Below are 20,392 nucleotides of genomic sequence, written 5' to 3'. Positions count from 1 at the left end.
TCAGACGTGTTTTAGTTTAGACGTGTTTTAGTTCAGACGTGTTTTAGGTCAGACGTGTTTTAGGTCAGACGTGTTTTAGGTCAGACGTGTTTTAGGTCAGACGTGTTCTAGTTCAGACGTGTTTCAGTTCAGACGTGTTTTAGTTCAGACGTGTTTTTAGACGTGTTTCCCAGACTCTGCAGCTCGACCGGACCGGCCGGTTTGTCTTTCCTGTGTCACAAAGACCAAGCGTTTGTTTGTTCTTTTCAATGACACAGTGATACTGACTCATAAACCACTTCCTCCTGAAACACTGTCTGTCCAGGGAAAGTTTGAGTTCAGGGGGTGAAACGCTGACTCGTCCAAACGTCAGCAGGTTTGGAGCACGAGCACAAACCACACGTGAGGCCCTGAAGTCTGAGGAAAACAACATGTAAAAGTGTGTTTAGGGTGATGCGGTCGCCGTATCGGTCTGTCGTGGTGAAGAGGAGCCGAGTCTCGATCTACGTTCCCCCCTCACCTATGGTCATGTGAGGAGCTCAGTTACCCGGGAGGAGCTCGGAGTAGAGTCGCTGAAGACCCAGGACACGCTGGTGGGACTATGTCTCTGTGGCCTGGTGTCGCCTCGGGGTCAGAACAGCTGGAGGAGGTCATGGTCCCCCCAGAACAGCCAGAGGAGGTCAGGGTCCCCCCAGAACAGCTGGAGGAGGTCATGGTCCCCCCAGAACAGCTGGAGGAGGTCAGGGTCCCCCCAGAACAGCTGGAGGAGGTCAGGGTCCCCCCAGAACAGCTGGAGGAGGTGTGCGTGATAAGGACGTCTGGGCATCTCTGCTGAGACTGCTGCCCCCACGACCCGGCCCTGGATAAGGAGGACAATGGATGGATGTTTAACTGTGTTACAGAGAGACTGCTCGAGAAGCAGATGCACAAGCTCTGCTGAAGCCTCTTTGTTATGGTTTATTATAGTTTCTATTGTATATGTTTATGTTACTGAGTGTGTGTTGGAGAAGGCGATAAACTGGTGCTGAAGCCTCTTTGTTATGGTTTTTATAGTTTCTATTGTATATGTTTATGTTACTCAGTGTGTGTTGGAGAAGGCGATAAACTGGTGCTGAAGCCTCTTTGTTATGGTTTTTATAGTTTCTATTATATATGTTTATGTTACTCAGTGTGTGTTGGAGAAGGCGATAAACTGGTGCTGAAGCCTCTTTGTTATGGTTTTTTATAGTTTCTATTGTATATGTTTATGTTACTGAGTGTGTGTTGGAGAAGGCGATAAACTGGTGCTGAAGCCTCTTTGTTATGGTTTTTATAGTTTCTATTGTATATGTTTATGTTACTGAGTGTGTGTTGGAGAAGGCGATGCATAAACTGGTGCTGAAGCCTCTTTGTTATGGTTTACTAAAGTTCATATTTTGTTTATGTTTTATGTTACAGAACGTGTGTTGGAGAAGGCGATGCATAAACTGGTACTGAAGCCTCTGAAGCCCGTCCTGACCCTCGCGCTGCACGAAGCCTCGGTCCGCAGCGGGGCGTGGGCGGAGCTCAGGGAGAACCTGAACGTTGCTAAAACCAAGACGCCGGCGGAGATGGGCGTGTCCGACGCCACGCCGCCCGACCACGTGTCCCTGGAGAAGATCAGAACCAAACTCGTCTCCATCTGCAAACTGTACTCTCCAGAGAAGAAGGTCCAGAGGCTTCTGCAGGTCTGCAAGCTCATCTACGCCGTCATGGAGGACAACTCAGGTGAGACTTATCATCACCAAGAACAACTCAGAACTAACACAGTCATGGAGGACAAGTCAGAGCTAACACAGTCATGGAGGACAACTCAGGTGAGACTTAACATCACCAAGAACAACTCAGAACTAACACAGTCACGGAGGACAAGTCACAACTAACACAGTCATGGAGGACAAGTCAGAACTAACACAGTCATGGAGGACAAGTCACAACTAACACAGTCACGGAGGACAAGTCAGAACTAACACAGTCATGGAGGACAAGTCAGAACTAACACAGTCATGGAGGACAACTCAGAACTAACACAGTCACGGAGGACAAGTCAGAACTAACACAGTCACGGAGGACAAGTCACAACTAACACAGTCACGGAGGACAAGTCACAACTAACACAGTCACGGAGGACAAGTCAGAACTAACACAGTCATGGAGGACAACTCAGAACTAACACAGTCACGGAGGACAAGTCACAACTAACACAGTCACGGAGGACAAGTCACAACTAACACAGTCACGGAGGACAAGTCAGAACTAACACAGTCATGGAGGACAAGTCAGAACTAACACAGTCATGGAGGACAACTCAGAACTAACACAGTCATGGAGGACAAGTCAGAACTAACACAGTCACGGAGGACAACTCAGGTGAGACTTAACATCACCAAGAACAACTCAGAACTAACAGGCATGGAGGACAAGTCACAACTAACACAGTCACGGAGGACAAGTCAGAACTAACACAGTCATGGAGGACAAGTCAGAACTAACACAGTCATGGAGGACAACTCAGAACTAACACAGTCATGGAGGACAACTCAGAACTAACACAGTCACGGAGGACAACTCAGAACTAACACAGTCACGGAGGACAAGTCAGAACTAACACAGTCATGGAGGACAAGTCACAACTAACACAGTCACGGAGGACAAGTCAGAACTAACACAGTCATGGAGGACAAGTCAGAACTAACACAGTCATGGAGGACAACTCAGAACTAACACAGTCACGGAGGACAAGTCACAACTAACACAGTCACGGAGGACAAGTCACAACTAACACAGTCACGGAGGACAAGTCAGAACTAACACAGTCATGGAGGACAAGTCAGAACTAACACAGTCATGGAGGACAAGTCAGAACTAACACAGTCACGGAGGACAAGTCAGAACTAACACAGTCACGGAGGACAACTCACAACTAACACAGTCATGGAGGACAAGTCACAACTAACACAGTCACGGAGGACAAGTCAGAACTAACACAGTCATGGAGGACAACTCACAACTAACACAGTCACGGAGGACAAGTCACAACTAACACAGTCACGGAGGACAAGTCAGAACTAACACAGTCACGGAGGACAACTCAGAACTAACAGGCATGGAGGACAAGTCAGAACTAACACAGTCATGGAGGACAACTCACAACTAACACAGTCACGGAGGACAACTCAGAGCTAACACAGTCACGGAGGACAACTCAGAACTAACACAGTCATGGAGGACAAGTCAGAACTAACACAGTCATGGAGGACAACTCACAACTAACACAGTCACGGAGGACAACTCAGAGCTAACACAGGCATGGAGGACAAGTCAGAACTAACACAGTCATGGAGGACAACTCAGAACTAACACAGTCATGGAGGACAACTCACAACTAACACAGTCACGGAGGACAAGTCAGAACTAACACAGTCACGGAGGACAACTCAGGTGAGACTTAACATCACCAAGAACAACTCAGAACTAACAGGCATGGAGGACAAGTCAGAACTAACACAGTCATGGAGGACAACTCAGGTGAGACTTAACATCACCAAGAACAACTCAGAACTAACAGGCATGGAGGACAAGTCAGAACTAACACAGTCATGGAGGACAACTCAGAACTAACACAGTCATGGAGGACAACTCAGAACTAACACAGTCATGGAGGACAAGTCAGAACTAACACAGTCATGGAGGACAAGTCAGAACTAACACAGTCATGGAGGACAACTCAGAACTAACACAGTCATGGAGGACAAGTCAGAACTAACACAGTCATGGAGGACAACTCAGAACTAACACAGTCATGGAGGACAAGTCAGAACTAACACAGTCACGGAGGACAACTCAGGTGAGACTTAACATCACCAAGAACAACTCAGAACTAACAGGCATGGAGGACAAGTCAGAACTAACACAGTCATGGAGGACAACTCAGAACTAACACAGTCATGGAGGACAACTCAGAACTAACACAGTCATGGAGGACAAGTCAGAACTAACACAGTCACGGAGGACAACTCAGAACTAACACAGTCATGGAGGACAAGTCAGAACTAACACAGTCACGGAGGACAAGTCAGAACTAACACAGTCATGGAGGACAACTCAGAACTAACACAGTCATGGAGGACAACTCAGGTGAGACTTATCATCACCAAGAACAACTCAGAACTAACACAGTCATGGAGGACAACTCAGAACTAACACAGTCATGGAGGACAAGTCAGAACTAACACAGTCACGGAGGACAACTCAGAACTAACACAGTCATGGAGGACAAGTCAGAACTAACACAGTCACGGAGGACAAGTCAGAACTAACACAGTCATGGAGGACAACTCAGAACTAACACAGTCATGGAGGACAACTCAGGTGAGACTTATCATCACCAAGAACAACTCAGAACTAACACAGTCATGGAGGACAAGTCAGAACTAACACAGTCATGGAGGACAACTCAGAACTGACACAGTCATGGAGGACAACTTTGGTGAAACTTAACACCGTAATGGAGGAGTTCAGGACATTTGGCTTCTAGTCACAGAAGCTTCTTCTTGGCTCTTTAGGTCAGAAAAGACACTTTTACCTAAACATGAGCTAAGTCTAAATCAGACCTAGGCTCCTCCCAGGAGGCGGGAACCAAAACCTGCCAAAAATGCAGTTTTGGTTTTAAATATTTTGTAAATAAACTGTTTTGTGAATAAATGCAATAATAAATAACAAAGTGTTTGTGTCCAGGACGTCTGTTTGGCGCTGACGACTTCCTGCCCATGCTGACCTACGTGTTGGCGCAGTGTGACGTGCCGCAGCTGGACCACGAGGTCCTCTACATGATGGAGCTGCTGGACCCCACGCTGCTCAACGGAGAAGGTAAGAACTCTGCCCCTGAGCCTGTCCTTTTATCCAATCAGACTCATAGTATATGTGCTGTGGGTAAGTTCAGGCCAAAGAGCTCCTTCAACGGTCGCCCTGAGACTCTGTTCGTTTCTCTCAGAGGATTTCCTTCTATCAGAAGTATCCACACGTCTGTGTCGATCCGTGAATTCTCCTACGATTATATTGTCCTGTTGTGAAGAGTCTTGGTGTTTTTATGAACAATACTTTTAAGTTAGAGAAACACATGAGCTCACAGGGTTTGAAGATTATTATTGTAATAGCTACAAACACAAATATACAGTATGTTTTACCTTATACCTTTACCATTTTTATTATCCGTGATTGAATTACCTTAAATTATTAACGTTTTTAACCATAACTTTGAGTGCTATTATGTAATTATTGTGCATATTTATGAATGTTTTTAACCTTTCTGTCTGTACTATGAAGTACATACAAATTGGCTTGTACTTTACATTGCAGTTAAACGTGGCCTATATCAAAGTGCAATAGCACCCTCTAGTGGGTGAAAAGTTACTGTTGCACAAAGCAGCAAATTATAAACTCGAGCGACAATTAAAGAAACATTAACACCAGCCTTGTTCCCTTTTGCTAAGGAACGGTCAGAAGCAAACAATGTTTATTTAATGTAAACGTTCTCTTTACACAGTTAACCTTCTCTCTGCTTTACAACAGTTACTTACGAGTCACATAATGCTGTGCTACTGCTATACAAATACAATTAAACACTGTGTGTTTGTAGGAGGGTATTACCTGACCAGTGTGTGTTTGTAGGAGAGTATTATCTGACCAGTGTGTGTTTGTAGGAGAGTATTATCTGACCAGTGTGTGTTTGTAGGAGAGTATTATCTGACCAGTGTGTGTTTGTAGGAGAGTATTATCTGACCAGTGTGTGTTTGTAGGAGAGTATTATCTGACCAGTGTGTTTGTAGGAGAGCATTATCTGACCAGTGTGTTTGTAGGAGGGTATTATCTGACCAGTGTGTTTGTAGGAGAGAGTATTATCTGACCAGTGTGTGTTTGTAGGAGAGAGTATTATCTGACCAGTGTGTGTTTGTGTGTTTGTAGGAGAGTATTATCTGACCAGTGTGTTTGTAGGAGGGTATTATCTGACCAGTGTGTTTGTAGGAGGGTATTATCTGACCAGTGTGTGTTTGTAGGAGAGTATTATCTGACCAGTGTGTGTTTGTAGGAGAGTATTATCTGACCAGTGTGTGTTTGTAGCAGAGTATTATCTGACCAGTGTGTTTGTAGGAGAGTATTATCTGACCAGTGTGTGTTTGTAGGAGAGAGTATTATCTGACCAGTGTGTGTTTGTAGGAGAGAGTATTATCTGACCAGTGTGTGTTTGTGTGTTTGTAGGAGAGTATTATCTGACCAGTGTGTTTGTAGGAGGGTATTATCTGACCAGTGTGTGTTTGTAGGAGAGTATTATCTGACCAGTGTGTGTTTGTAGGAGGGTATTATCTGACCAGTGTGTGTTTGTAGGAGGGTATTATCTGACCAGTGTGTGTTTGTAGGAGAGTATTATCTGACCAGTGTGTGTTTGTAGGAGGGTATTATCTGACCAGTGTGTGTTTGTAGGAGAGTATTATCTGACCAGTGTGTTTGTAGGAGAGTATTATCTGACCAGTGTGTATTTGTGTGTTTGTAGGAGAGTATTATCTGACCAGTGTGTTTGTAGGAGAGTATTATCTGACCAGTGTGTGTTTGTAGGAGAGTATTATCTGACCAGTGTGTTTGTAGGAGAGTATTATCTGACCAGTGTGTATTTGTGTGTTTGTAGGAGAGTATTATCTGACCAGTGTGTGTTTGTAGGAGAGAGTATTATCTGACCAGTGTGTGTTTGTAGGAGAGTATTATCTGACCAGTGTGTTTGTAGGAGAGTATTATCTGACCAGTGTGTATTTGTGTGTTTGTAGGAGAGTATTATCTGACCAGTGTGTTTGTAGGAGGGTATTATCTGACCAGTGTGTGTTTGTAGGAGAGTATTATCTGACCAGTGTGTTTGTAGGAGAGAGTATTATCTGACCAGTGTGTTTGTAGGAGAGAGTATTATCTGACCAGTGTGTTTGTAGGAGGGTATTATCTGACCAGTGTGTGTTTGTAGGAGAGTATTATCTGACCAGTGTGTGTTTGTAGGAGGGTATTATCTGACCTGTGTGTTTGTAGGAGGGTATTACCTGACCAGTGTGTGTTTGTAGGAGAGTATTATCTGACCAGTGTGTGTTTGTAGGAGGGTATTATCTGACCAGTGTGTTTGTAGGAGAGTATTATCTGACCAGTGTGTTTGTAGGAGAGTATTACCTGACCAGTGTGTGTTTTTAGGAGAGTATTACCTGACCAGTGTGTGTTTGTAGGAGAGTATTATCTGACCAGTGTGTTTGTAGGAGAGTATTATCTGACCAGTGTGTGTTTTTAGGAGAGTATTACCTGACCAGTGTGTGTTTGTAGGAGAGTATTATCTGACCAGTGTGTTTGTAGGAGAGTATTATCTGACCAGTGTGTTTGTAGGAGAGAGTATTATCTGACCAGTGTGTTTGTAGGAGGGTATTATCTGACCAGTGTGTGTTTGTAGGAGGGTATTATCTGACCAGTGTGTGTTTGTAGGAGGGTATTATCTGACCAGTGTGTTTGTAGGAGGGTATTATCTGACCAGTGTGTTTGTAGGAGAGTATTATCTGACCAGTGTGTTTGTAGGAGGGTATTATCTGACCAGTGTGTGTTTGTAGGAGGGTATTATCTGACCAGTGTGTGTTTGTAGGAGGGTATTATCTGACCAGTGTGTGTTTGTAGGAGAGTATTATCTGACCAGTGTGTTTGTAGGAGAGTATTACCTGACCAGTGTGTGTTTGTAGGAGAGTATTACCTGACCAGTGTGTGTTTGTAGGAGAGTATTACCTGACCAGTGTGTGTTTGTAGGAGAGTATTATCTGACCAGTGTGTGTTTGTAGGAGGGTATTATCTGACCAGTGTGTTTGTAGGAGAGTATTATCTGACCAGTGTGTGTTTGTAGGAGAGTATTACCTGACCAGTGTGTGTTTGTAGGAGAGTATTACCTGACCAGTGTGTGTTTGTAGGAGGGTATTATCTGACCAGTGTGTTTGTAGGAGAGTATTATCTGACCAGTGTGTTTGTAGGAGAGTATTATCTGACCAGTGTGTGTTTGTAGGAGAGTATTACCTGACCAGTGTGTGTTTGTAGGAGAGTATTACCTGACCAGTGTGTGTTTGTAGGAGGGTATTATCTGACCAGTGTGTTTGTAGGAGAGTATTATCTGACCAGTGTGTGTTTGTAGGAGAGTATTACCTGACCAGTGTGTGTTTGTAGGAGAGTATTATCTGACCAGTGTGTGTTTGTAGGAGGGTATTATCTGACCAGTGTGTTTGTAGGAGAGTATTATCTGACCAGTGTGTGTTTGTAGGAGGGTATTATCTGACTAGTGTGTGTTTGTAGGAGAGTATTATCTGACCAGTGTGTTTGTAGGAGAGTATTATCTGACCAGTGTGTGTTTGTAGGAGAGTATTATCTGACCAGTGTGTGTTTGTAGGAGGGTATTATCTGACCAGTGTGTTTGTAGGAGAGTATCATCTGACCAGTGTGTGTTTGTAGGAGGGTATTATCTGACCAGTGTGTGTTTGTAGGAGAGTATTATCTGACCAGTGTGTTTGTAGGAGAGTATTATCTGACCAGTGTGTGTTTGTAGGAGGGTATTATCTGACTAGTGTGTGTTTGTAGGAGAGTATTATCTGACCAGTGTGTTTGTAGGAGAGTATTATCTGACCAGTGTGTGTTTGTAGGAGGGTATTATCTGACCAGTGTGTGTTTGTAGGAGAGTATTACCTGACCAGTGTGTCTCTAGGAGGGTATTATCTGACCAGTGTGTTTGTAGGAGAGTATTATCTGACCAGTGTGTGTTTGTAGGAGAGTATTACCTGACCAGTGTGTCTCTAGGAGGGTATTATCTGACCAGTGTGTTTGTAGGAGAGTTTTATCTGACCAGTGTGTGTTTGTAGGAGGGTATTATCTGACCAGTGTGTTCGTAGGAGAGTATTATCTGACCAGTGTGTTTGTAGGAGGGTATTATCTGACCAGTGTGTGTTTGTAGGAGGGTATTATCTGACCAGTGTGTGTTTGTAGGAGAGTATTACCTGACCAGTGTGTCTCTAGGAGGATATTATCTGACCAGTGTGTTTGTAGGAGAGTATTATCTGACCAGTGTGTGTTTGTAGGAGAGTATTACCTGACCAGTGTGTCTCTAGGAGGATATTATCTGACCAGTGTGTTTGTAGGAGAGTATTATCTGACCAGTGTGTGTTTGTAGGAGAGTATTATCTGACCAGTGTGTTTGTAGGAGAGTATTATCTGACGTGTGTGTTTGTAGGAGGGTATTATCTGACCAGTGTGTGTTTGTAGGAGGGTATTATCTGACCAGTGTGTGTTTGTAGGAGAGTATTATCTGACCAGTGTGTTTGTAGGAGAGTATTATCTGACCAGTGTGTGTTTGTAGGAGAGTATTATCTGACCAGTGTGTGTTTGTAGGAGAGTATTATCTGACCAGTGTGTTTGTAGGAGAGTATTATCTGACCAGTGTGTTTGTAGGAGGGTATTATCTGACCAGTGTGTTTGTAGGAGGGTATTATCTGACCAGTGTGTTTGTAGGAGAGTATTATCTGACCAGTGTGTTTGTAGGAGAGTATTATCTGACCAGTGTGTTTGTAGGAGAGTATTATCTGACCAGTGTGTTTGTAGGAGAGTATTATCTGACCAGTGTGTTTGTAGGAGAGTATTATCTGACCAGTGTGTTTGTAGGAGAGTATTATCTGACCAGTGTGTTTGTAGGAGGGTATTATCTGACCAGTGTGTTTGTAGGAGAGTATTATCTGACCAGTGTGTTTGTAGGAGAGTATTATCTGACCAGTGTGTTTGTAGGAGGGTATTATCTGACCAGTGTGTGTTTGTAGGAGAGTATTATCTGACCAGTGTGTTTGTAGGAGAGTATTATCTGACCAGTGTGTTTGTAGGAGAGTATTATCTGACCAGTGTGTGTTTGTAGGAGGGTATTATCTGACCAGTGTGTGTTTGTAGGAGAGTATTATCTGACCAGTGTGTTTGTAGGAGAGTATTATCTGACCAGTGTGTTTGTAGGAGGGTATTATCTGACCAGTGTGTTTGTAGGAGAGTATTATCTGACCAGTGTGTGTTTGTAGGAGAGTATTATCTGACCAGTGTGTGTTTGTAGGAGAGTATTATCTGACCAGTGTGTTTGTAGGAGGGTATTATCTGACCAGTGTGTGTTTGTAGGAGAGTATTACCTGACCAGTGTGTCTCTAGGAGGATATTATCTGACCAGTGTGTTTGTAGGAGAGTATTATCTGACCAGTGTGTGTTTGTAGGAGGGTATTATCTGACCAGTGTGTGTTTGTAGGAGAGTATTATCTGACCAGTGTGTTTGTAGGAGAGTATTATCTGACCAGTGTGTGTTTGTAGGAGAGTATTACCTGACCAGTGTGTCTCTAGGAGGATATTATCTGACCAGTGTGTTTGTAGGAGAGTATTATCTGACCAGTGTGTGTTTGTAGGAGAGTATTACCTGACCAGTGTGTCTCTAGGAGGGTATTACCTGACCAGTGTTTGTTTGTAGGAGAGTATTATCTGACCAGTGTGTTTGTAGGAGGGTATTATCTGACCAGTGTGTGTTTGTAGGAGAGTATTATCTGACCTGTGTGTGTTTGTAGGAGAGTATTATCTGACCAGTGTGTCTGTAGGAGGGTATTATCTGACCAGTGTGTTTGTTGGAGAGTATTATCTGACCAGTGTGTTCGTAGGAGAGTATTACCTGACTAGTGTGTTTGTAGGAGAGTATTACCTGACCAGTGTGTCTGTAGGAGGGTATTATCTGACCAGTGTGTTTGTTGGAGAGTATTATCTGACCAGTGTGTTCGTAGGAGAGTATTACCTGACTAGTGTGTTTGTAGGAGAGTATTATCTGACCAGTGTGTCTCTAGGAGGGTATTATCTGACCAGTGTGTTTGTAGGAGAGTATTATCTGACCAGTGTGTGTTTGTAGGAGAGTATTATCTGACCAGTGTGTGTTTGTAGGAGAGTATTATCTGACCAGTGTGTGTTTGTAGGAGGGTATTATCTGACCAGTGTGTTTGTAGGAGGGTATTATCTGACCAGTGTGTTTGTAGGAGGGTATTATCTGACCAGTGTGTTTGTAGGAGAGTATTATCTGACCATTGTGTGTTTGTAGGAGGGTATTATCTGACCAGTGTGTGTTTGTAGGAGAGTATTATCTGACCAGTGTGTTTGTAGGAGAGTATTATCTGACCAGTGTGTGTTTGTAGGAGGGTATTATCTGACCAGTGTGTGTTTGTAGGAGAGTATTACCTGACCAGTGTGTCTCTAGGAGGATATTATCTGACCAGTGTGTTTGTAGGAGAGTATTATCTGACCAGTGTGTGTTTGTAGGAGAGTATTACCTGACCAGTGTGTCTCTAGGAGGGTATTACCTGACCAGTGTGTGTTTGTAGGAGAGTATTATCTGACCAGTGTGTTTGTAGGAGAGTATTATCTGACCTGTGTGTGTTTGTAGGAGAGTATTATCTGACCAGTGTGTGTTTGTAGGAGAGTATTATCTGACCTGTGTGTGTTTGTAGGAGAGTATTATCTGACCAGTGTGTCTGTAGGAGGGTATTATCTGACCAGTGTGTTTGTTGGAGAGTATTATCTGACCAGTGTGTTCGTAGGAGAGTATTACCTGACTAGTGTGTTTGTAGGAGAGTATTACCTGACCAGTGTGTCTCTAGGAGGGTATTATCTGACCAGTGTGTTTGTAGGAGAGTATTATCTGACCAGTGTGTGTTTGTAGGAGAGTATTATCTGACCAGTGTGTGTTTGTAGGAGAGTATTATCTGACCAGTGTGTGTTTGTAGGAGGGTATTATCTGACCAGTGTGTGTTTGTAGGAGAGCATTATCTGACCAGTGTGTGTTTGTAAGAGAGTATTATCTGACCAGTGTGTTTGTAGGAGAGTATTATCTGACCAGTGTGTTTGTAGGAGAGTATTATCTGACCAGTGTGTGTTTGTAGGAGAGTATTATCTGACCAGTGTGTGTTTGTAGGAGGGTATTATCTGACCAGTGTGTGTTTGTAGGAGGGTATTATCTGACCAGTGTGTTTGTAGGAGAGTATTATCTGACCAGTGTGTTTGTAGGAGAGTATTATCTGACCAGTGTGTGTTTGTAGGAGGGTATTATCTGACCAGTGTGTGTTTGTAGGAGAGTATTATCTGACCAGTGTGTGTTTGTAGGAGGGTATTATCTGACCAGTGTGTGTTTGTAGGAGGGTATTATCTGACCAGTGTGTTTGTAGGAGGGTATTATCTGACCAGTGTGTTTGTAGGAGAGTATTATCTGACCAGTGTGTTTGTAGGAGGGTATTATCTGACCAGTGTGTGTTTGTAGGAGGGTATTATCTGACCAGTGTGTGTTTGTAGGAGGGTATTATCTGACCAGTGTGTGTTTGTAGGAGAGTATTATCTGACCAGTGTGTTTGTAGGAGAGTATTACCTGACCAGTGTGTGTTTGTAGGAGAGTATTACCTGACCAGTGTGTGTTTGTAGGAGAGTGTTATCTGACCAGTGTGTTTGTAGGAGAGTATTATCTGACCAGTGTGTGTTTGTAGGAGAGTATTACCTGACCAGTGTGTGTTTGTAGGAGAGTATTATCTGACCAGTGTGTGTTTGTAGGAGGGTATTATCTGACCAGTGTGTTTGTAGGAGAGTATTATCTGACCAGTGTGTGTTTGTAGGAGGGTATTATCTGACTAGTGTGTGTTTGTAGGAGAGTATTATCTGACCAGTGTGTTTGTAGGAGAGTATTATCTGACCAGTGTGTGTTTGTAGGAGGGTATTATCTGACCAGTGTGTTTGTAGGAGAGTATCATCTGACCAGTGTGTGTTTGTAGGAGGGTATTATCTGACCAGTGTGTGTTTGTAGGAGAGTATTATCTGACCAGTGTGTTTGTAGGAGAGTATTATCTGACCAGTGTGTGTTTGTAGGAGGGTATTATCTGACTAGTGTGTGTTTGTAGGAGAGTATTATCTGACCAGTGTGTTTGTAGGAGAGTATTATCTGACCAGTGTGTGTTTGTAGGAGGGTATTATCTGACCAGTGTGTGTTTGTAGGAGAGTATTACCTGACCAGTGTGTCTCTAGGAGGGTATTATCTGACCAGTGTGTTTGTAGGAGAGTATTATCTGACCAGTGTGTGTTTGTAGGAGAGTATTACCTGACCAGTGTGTCTCTAGGAGGGTATTATCTGACCAGTGTGTTTGTAGGAGAGTTTTATCTGACCAGTGTGTGTTTGTAGGAGGGTATTATCTGACCAGTGTGTTCGTAGGAGAGTATTATCTGACCAGTGTGTTTGTAGGAGGGTATTATCTGACCAGTGTGTGTTTGTAGGAGGGTATTATCTGACCAGTGTGTGTTTGTAGGAGAGTATTACCTGACCAGTGTGTCTCTAGGAGGATATTATCTGACCAGTGTGTTTGTAGGAGAGTATTATCTGACCAGTGTGTGTTTGTAGGAGAGTATTATCTGACCAGTGTGTGTTTGTAGGAGAGTATTATCTGACCAGTGTGTGTTTGTAGGAGGGTATTATCTGACCAGTGTGTGTTTGTAGGAGAGCATTATCTGACCAGTGTGTGTTTGTAAGAGAGTATTATCTGACCAGTGTGTTTGTAGGAGAGTATTATCTGACCAGTGTGTTTGTAGGAGAGTATTATCTGACCAGTGTGTGTTTGTAGGAGAGTATTATCTGACCAGTGTGTGTTTGTAGGAGGGTATTATCTGACCAGTGTGTGTTTGTAGGAGGGTATTATCTGACCAGTGTGTTTGTAGGAGAGTATTATCTGACCAGTGTGTTTGTAGGAGAGTATTATCTGACCAGTGTGTGTTTGTAGGAGGGTATTATCTGACCAGTGTGTGTTTGTAGGAGAGTATTATCTGACCAGTGTGTGTTTGTAGGAGGGTATTATCTGACCAGTGTGTGTTTGTAGGAGGGTATTATCTGACCAGTGTGTTTGTAGGAGGGTATTATCTGACCAGTGTGTGTTTGTAGGAGAGTATTATCTGACCAGTGTGTTTGTAGGAGAGTATTATCTGACCAGTGTGTTTGTAGGAGGGTATTATCTGACCAGTGTGTGTTTGTAGGAGGGTATTATCTGACCAGTGTGTGTTTGTAGGAGGGTATTATCTGACCAGTGTGTGTTTGTAGGAGAGTATTATCTGACCAGTGTGTTTGTAGGAGAGTATTACCTGACCAGTGTGTGTTTGTAGGAGAGTATTACCTGACCAGTGTGTGTTTGTAGGAGAGTGTTATCTGACCAGTGTGTTTGTAGGAGAGTATTATCTGACCAGTGTGTGTTTGTAGGAGAGTATTACCTGACCAGTGTGTGTTTGTAGGAGAGTATTATCTGACCAGTGTGTGTTTGTAGGAGGGTATTATCTGACCAGTGTGTTTGTAGGAGAGTATTATCTGACCAGTGTGTGTTTGTAGGAGGGTATTATCTGACTAGTGTGTGTTTGTAGGAGAGTATTATCTGACCAGTGTGTTTGTAGGAGAGTATTATCTGACCAGTGTGTGTTTGTAGGAGGGTATTATCTGACCAGTGTGTTTGTAGGAGAGTATCATCTGACCAGTGTGTGTTTGTAGGAGGGTATTATCTGACCAGTGTGTGTTTGTAGGAGAGTATTATCTGACCAGTGTGTTTGTAGGAGAGTATTATCTGACCAGTGTGTGTTTGTAGGAGGGTATTATCTGACTAGTGTGTGTTTGTAGGAGAGTATTATCTGACCAGTGTGTTTGTAGGAGAGTATTATCTGACCAGTGTGTGTTTGTAGGAGGGTATTATCTGACCAGTGTGTGTTTGTAGGAGAGTATTACCTGACCAGTGTGTCTCTAGGAGGGTATTATCTGACCAGTGTGTTTGTAGGAGAGTATTATCTGACCAGTGTGTGTTTGTAGGAGAGTATTACCTGACCAGTGTGTCTCTAGGAGGGTATTATCTGACCAGTGTGTTTGTAGGAGAGTTTTATCTGACCAGTGTGTGTTTGTAGGAGGGTATTATCTGACCAGTGTGTTCGTAGGAGAGTATTATCTGACCAGTGTGTTTGTAGGAGGGTATTATCTGACCAGTGTGTGTTTGTAGGAGGGTATTATCTGACCAGTGTGTGTTTGTAGGAGAGTATTACCTGACCAGTGTGTCTCTAGGAGGATATTATCTGACCAGTGTGTTTGTAGGAGAGTATTATCTGACCAGTGTGTGTTTGTAGGAGAGTATTACCTGACCAGTGTGTCTCTAGGAGGATATTATCTGACCAGTGTGTTTGTAGGAGAGTATTATCTGACCAGTGTGTGTTTGTAGGAGAGTATTATCTGACCAGTGTGTTTGTAGGAGAGTATTATCTGACGTGTGTGTTTGTAGGAGGGTATTATCTGACCAGTGTGTGTTTGTAGGAGGGTATTATCTGACCAGTGTGTGTTTGTAGGAGAGTATTATCTGACCAGTGTGTGTTTGTAGGAGAGTATTATCTGACCAGTGTGTTTGTAGGAGGGTATTATCTGACCAGTGTGTTTGTAGGAGAGTATTATCTGACCAGTGTGTTTGTAGGAGAGTATTATCTGACCAGTGTGTTTGTAGGAGGGTATTATCTGACCAGTGTGTTTGTAGGAGAGTATTATCTGACCAGTGTGTTTGTAGGAGAGTATTATCTGACCAGTGTGTTTGTAGGAGGGTGTTATCTGACCAGTGTGTTTGTAGGAGAGTATTATCTGACCAGTGTGTGTTTGTAGGAGAGTATTATCTGACCAGTGTGTGTTTGTAGGAGAGTATTATCTGACCAGTGTGTTTGTAGGAGAGTATTATCTGACCAGTGTGTTTGTAGGAGGGTATTATCTGACCAGTGTGTTTGTAGGAGAGTATTATCTGACCAGTGTGTTTGTAGGAGAGTATTATCTGACCAGTGTGTTTGTAGGAGAGTATTATCTGACCAGTGTGTTTGTAGGAGAGTATTATCTGACCAGTGTGTTTGTAGGAGAGTATTATCTGACCAGTGTGTTTGTAGGAGAGTATTATCTGACCAGTGTGTTTGTAGGAGGGTATTATCTGACCAGTGTGTGTTTGTAGGAGAGTATTATCTGACCAGTGTGTGTTTGTAGGAGAGTATTATCTGACCAGTGTGTTTGTAGGAGAGTATTATCTGACCAGTGTGTTTGTAGGAGGGTATTATCTGACCAGTGTGTTTGTAGGAGGGTATTATCTGACCAGTGTGTTTGTAGGAGAGTATTATCTGACCAGTGTGTTTGTAGGAGAGTATTATCTGACCAGTGTGTTTGTAGGAGAGTATTATCTGACCAGTGTGTTTGTAGGAGAGTATTATCTGACCAGTGTGTTTGTAGGAGAGTATTATCTGACCAGTGTGTTTGTAGGAGGGTATTATCTGACCAGTGTGTTTGTAGGAGAGTATTATCTGACCAGTGTGTTTGTAGGAGAGTATTATCTGACCAGTGTGTTTGTAGGAGGGTATTATCTGACCAGTGTGTTTGTAGGAGGGTATTATCTGACCAGTGTGTTTGTAGGAGAGTATTATCTGACCAGTGTGTGTTTGTAGGAGAGTATTATCTGACCAGTGTGTTTGTAGGAGAGTATTATCTGACCAGTGTGTTTGTAGGAGAGTATTATCTGACCAGTGTGTGTTTGTAGGAGGGTATTATCTGACCAGTGTGTGTTTGTAGGAGAGTATTATCTGACCAGTGTGTTTGTAGGAGAGTATTATCTGACCAGTGTGTTTGTAGGAGGGTATTATCTGACCAGTGTGTTTGTAGGAGAGTATTATCTGACCAGTGTGTGTTTGTAGGAGAGTATTATCTGACCAGTGTGTGTTTGTAGGAGAGTATTATCTGACCAGTGTGTTTGTAGGAGGGTATTATCTGACCAGTGTGTGTTTGTAGGAGAGTATTACCTGACCAGTGTGTCTCTAGGAGGATATTATCTGACCAGTGTGTTTGTAGGAGAGTATTATCTGACCAGTGTGTGTTTGTAGGAGGGTATTATCTGACCAGTGTGTGTTTGTAGGAGAGTATTATCTGACCAGTGTGTGTTTGTAGGAGAGTATTACCTGACCAGTGTGTCTCTAGGAGGATATTATCTGACCAGTGTGTTTGTAGGAGAGTATTATCTGACCAGTGTGTGTTTGTAGGAGAGTATTACCTGACCAGTGTGTCTCTAGGAGGGTATTACCTGACCAGTGTTTGTTTGTAGGAGAGTATTATCTGACCAGTGTGTTTGTAGGAGGGTATTATCTGACCAGTGTGTGTTTGTAGGAGAGTATTATCTGACCTGTGTGTGTTTGTAGGAGAGTATTATCTGACCAGTGTGTCTGTAGGAGGGTATTATCTGACCAGTGTGTTTGTTGGAGAGTATTATCTGACCAGTGTGTTCGTAGGAGAGTATTACCTGACTAGTGTGTTTGTAGGAGAGTATTACCTGACCAGTGTGTCTGTAGGAGGGTATTATCTGACCAGTGTGTTTGTTGGAGAGTATTATCTGACCAGTGTGTTCGTAGGAGAGTATTACCTGACTAGTGTGTTTGTAGGAGAGTATTACCTGACCAGTGTGTCTCTAGGAGGGTATTATCTGACCAGTGTGTTTGTAGGAGAGTATTATCTGACCAGTGTGTGTTTGTAGGAGAGTATTATCTGACCAGTGTGTGTTTGTAGGAGAGTATTATCTGACCAGTGTGTGTTTGTAGGAGGGTATTATCTGACCAGTGTGTTTGTAGGAGGGTATTATCTGACCAGTGTGTTTGTAGGAGGGTATTATCTGACCAGTGTGTTTGTAGGAGAGTATTATCTGACCATTGTGTGTTTGTAGGAGGGTATTATCTGACCAGTGTGTGTTTGTAGGAGAGTATTATCTGACCAGTGTGTTTGTAGGAGAGTATTATCTGACCAGTGTGTGTTTGTAGGAGGGTATTATCTGACCAGTGTGTGTTTGTAGGAGAGTATTACCTGACCAGTGTGTCTCTAGGAGGATATTATCTGACCAGTGTGTTTGTAGGAGAGTATTATCTGACCAGTGTGTGTTTGTAGGAGAGTATTACCTGACCAGTGTGTCTCTAGGAGGGTATTACCTGACCAGTGTGTGTTTGTAGGAGAGTATTATCTGACCAGTGTGTTTGTAGGAGGGTATTATCTGACCAGTGTGTGTTTGTAGGAGAGTATTATCTGACCTGTGTGTGTTTGTAGGAGAGTATTATCTGACCAGTGTGTCTGTAGGAGGGTATTATCTGACCAGTGTGTTTGTAGGAGAGTATTACCTGACCAGTGTGTCTCTAGGAGGGTATTATCTGACCAGTGTGTTTGTAGGAGAGTATTATCTGACCAGTGTGTGTTTGTAGGAGAGTATTATCTGACCAGTGTGTGTTTGTAGGAGAGTATTATCTGACCAGTGTGTGTTTGTAGGAGGGTATTATCTGACCAGTGTGTGTTTGTAGGAGAGCATTATCTGACCAGTGTGTGTTTGTAAGAGAGTATTATCTGACCAGTGTGTTTGTAGGAGAGTATTATCTGACCAGTGTGTTTGTAGGAGAGTATTATCTGACCAGTGTGTGTTTGTAGGAGAGTATTATCTGACCAGTGTGTGTTTGTAGGAGGGTATTATCTGACCAGTGTGTGTTTGTAGGAGGGTATTATCTGACCAGTGTGTTTGTAGGAGAGTATTATCTGACCAGTGTGTTTGTAGGAGAGTATTATCTGACCAGTGTGTGTTTGTAGGAGGGTATTATCTGACCAGTGTGTGTTTGTAGGAGAGTATTACCTGACCAGTGTGTGTTTGTAGGAGAGTATTATCTGACCAGTGTGTGTTTGTAGGAGGGTATTATCTGACCAGTGTGTTTGTAGGAGAGTATTATCTGACCAGTGTGTTTGTAGGAGAGTATTATCTGACCAGTGTGTGTTTGTAGGAGGGTATTATCTGACCAGTGTGTGTTTGTAGGAGAGTATTACCTGACCAGTGTGTGTTTGTAGGAGAGTATTACCTGACCAGTGTGTGTTTGTAGGAGAGTATTATCTGACCAGTGTGTTTGTAGGAGAGTATTATCTGACCAGTGTGTGTTTGTAGGAGGGTATTATCTGACCAGTGTGTGTTTGTAGGAGGGTATTATCTGACCAGTGTGTGTTTGTAGGAGGGTATTATCTGACCAGTGTGTGTTTGTAGGAGGGTATTATCTGACCAGTGTGTGTTTGTAGGAGGGTATTATCTGACCAGTGTGTGTTTGTAGGAGGGTATTATCTGACCAGTGTGTGTTTGTAGGAGAGTACTATCTGACCAGTGTGTTTGTAGGAGAGTATTATCTGACCAGTGTGTGTTTGTAGGAGGGTATTATCTGACCAGTGTGTGTTTGTAGGAGGGTATTATCTGACCAGTGTGTGTTTGTAGGAGAGTATTATCTGACCAGTGTGTTTGTAGGAGAGTATTATCTGACCAGTGTGTTTGTAGGAGAGTATTATCTGACCAGTGTGTTTGTAGGAGAGTATTATCTGACCAGTGTGTTTGTAGGAGGGTATTATCTGACCAGTGTGTTTGTAGGAGAGTATTATCTGACCAGTGTGTTTGTAGGAGAGTATTATCTGACCAGTGTGTTTGTAGGAGGGTATTATCTGACCAGTGTGTGTTTGTAGGAGAGTATTATCTGACCAGTGTGTTTGTAGGAGAGTATTATCTGACCAGTGTGTTTGTAGGAGAGTATTATCTGACCAGTGTGTGTTTGTAGGAGGGTATTATCTGACCAGTGTGTGTTTGTAGGAGAGTATTATCTGACCAGTGTGTTTGTAGGAGAGTATTATCTGACCAGTGTGTTTGTAGGAGGGTATTATCTGACCAGTGTGTTTGTAGGAGAGTATTATCTGACCAGTGTGTTTGTAGGAGAGTATTATCTGACCAGTGTGTTTGTAGGAGGGTATTATCTGACCAGTGTGTTTGTAGGAGAGTATTATCTGACCAGTGTGTTTGTAGGAGAGTATTATCTGACCAGTGTGTGTTTGTAGGAGGGTATTATCTGACCAGTGTGTGTTTGTAGGAGAGTATTACCTGACCAGTGTGTCTCTAGGAGGATATTATCTGACCAGTGTGTTTGTAGGAGAGTATTATCTGACCAGTGTGTGTTTGTAGGAGGGTATTATCTGACCAGTGTGTGTTTGTAGGAGAGTATTATCTGACCAGTGTGTTTGTAGGAGAGTATTATCTGACCAGTGTGTGTTTGTAGGAGAGTATTACCTGACCAGTGTGTCTCTAGGAGGATATTATCTGACCAGTGTGTTTGTAGGAGAGTATTATCTGACCAGTGTGTGTTTGTAGGAGAGTATTACCTGACCAGTGTGTCTCTAGGAGGGTATTACCTGACCAGTGTGTGTTTGTAGGAGAGTATTATCTGA

General features: G+C 43.0%; 1 protein-coding gene across 1 annotated transcript in view; it reads left to right on the top strand.

Annotated features, from left to right (window-relative positions):
* The window catches only part of LOC306971955 (ras and Rab interactor 2-like), a 77,077-nt gene that overhangs the window by 44,755 nt on the left and 11,930 nt on the right, over positions 1 to 20,392 (top strand). Inside the window, exons 12-13 of the mRNA XM_079568398.1 lie at positions 1,417 to 1,725; positions 4,735 to 4,866. Of these exons, the coding sequence (XP_079424524.1) occupies positions 1,417 to 1,725; positions 4,735 to 4,866 (441 nt within the window). The remainder of the gene's footprint in view (positions 1 to 1,416; positions 1,726 to 4,734; positions 4,867 to 20,392) is intronic.

Source organism: Gobius niger (assembly GCF_951799975.1).
Source record: "Gobius niger genome assembly, chromosome: 12".
NCBI classification, from domain to species: Eukaryota; Metazoa; Chordata; class Actinopteri; order Gobiiformes; family Gobiidae; genus Gobius; species Gobius niger.
Note: the sequence above shows the minus strand (reverse complement) of the source record. Positions and strands in the feature narration are given on the sequence as shown.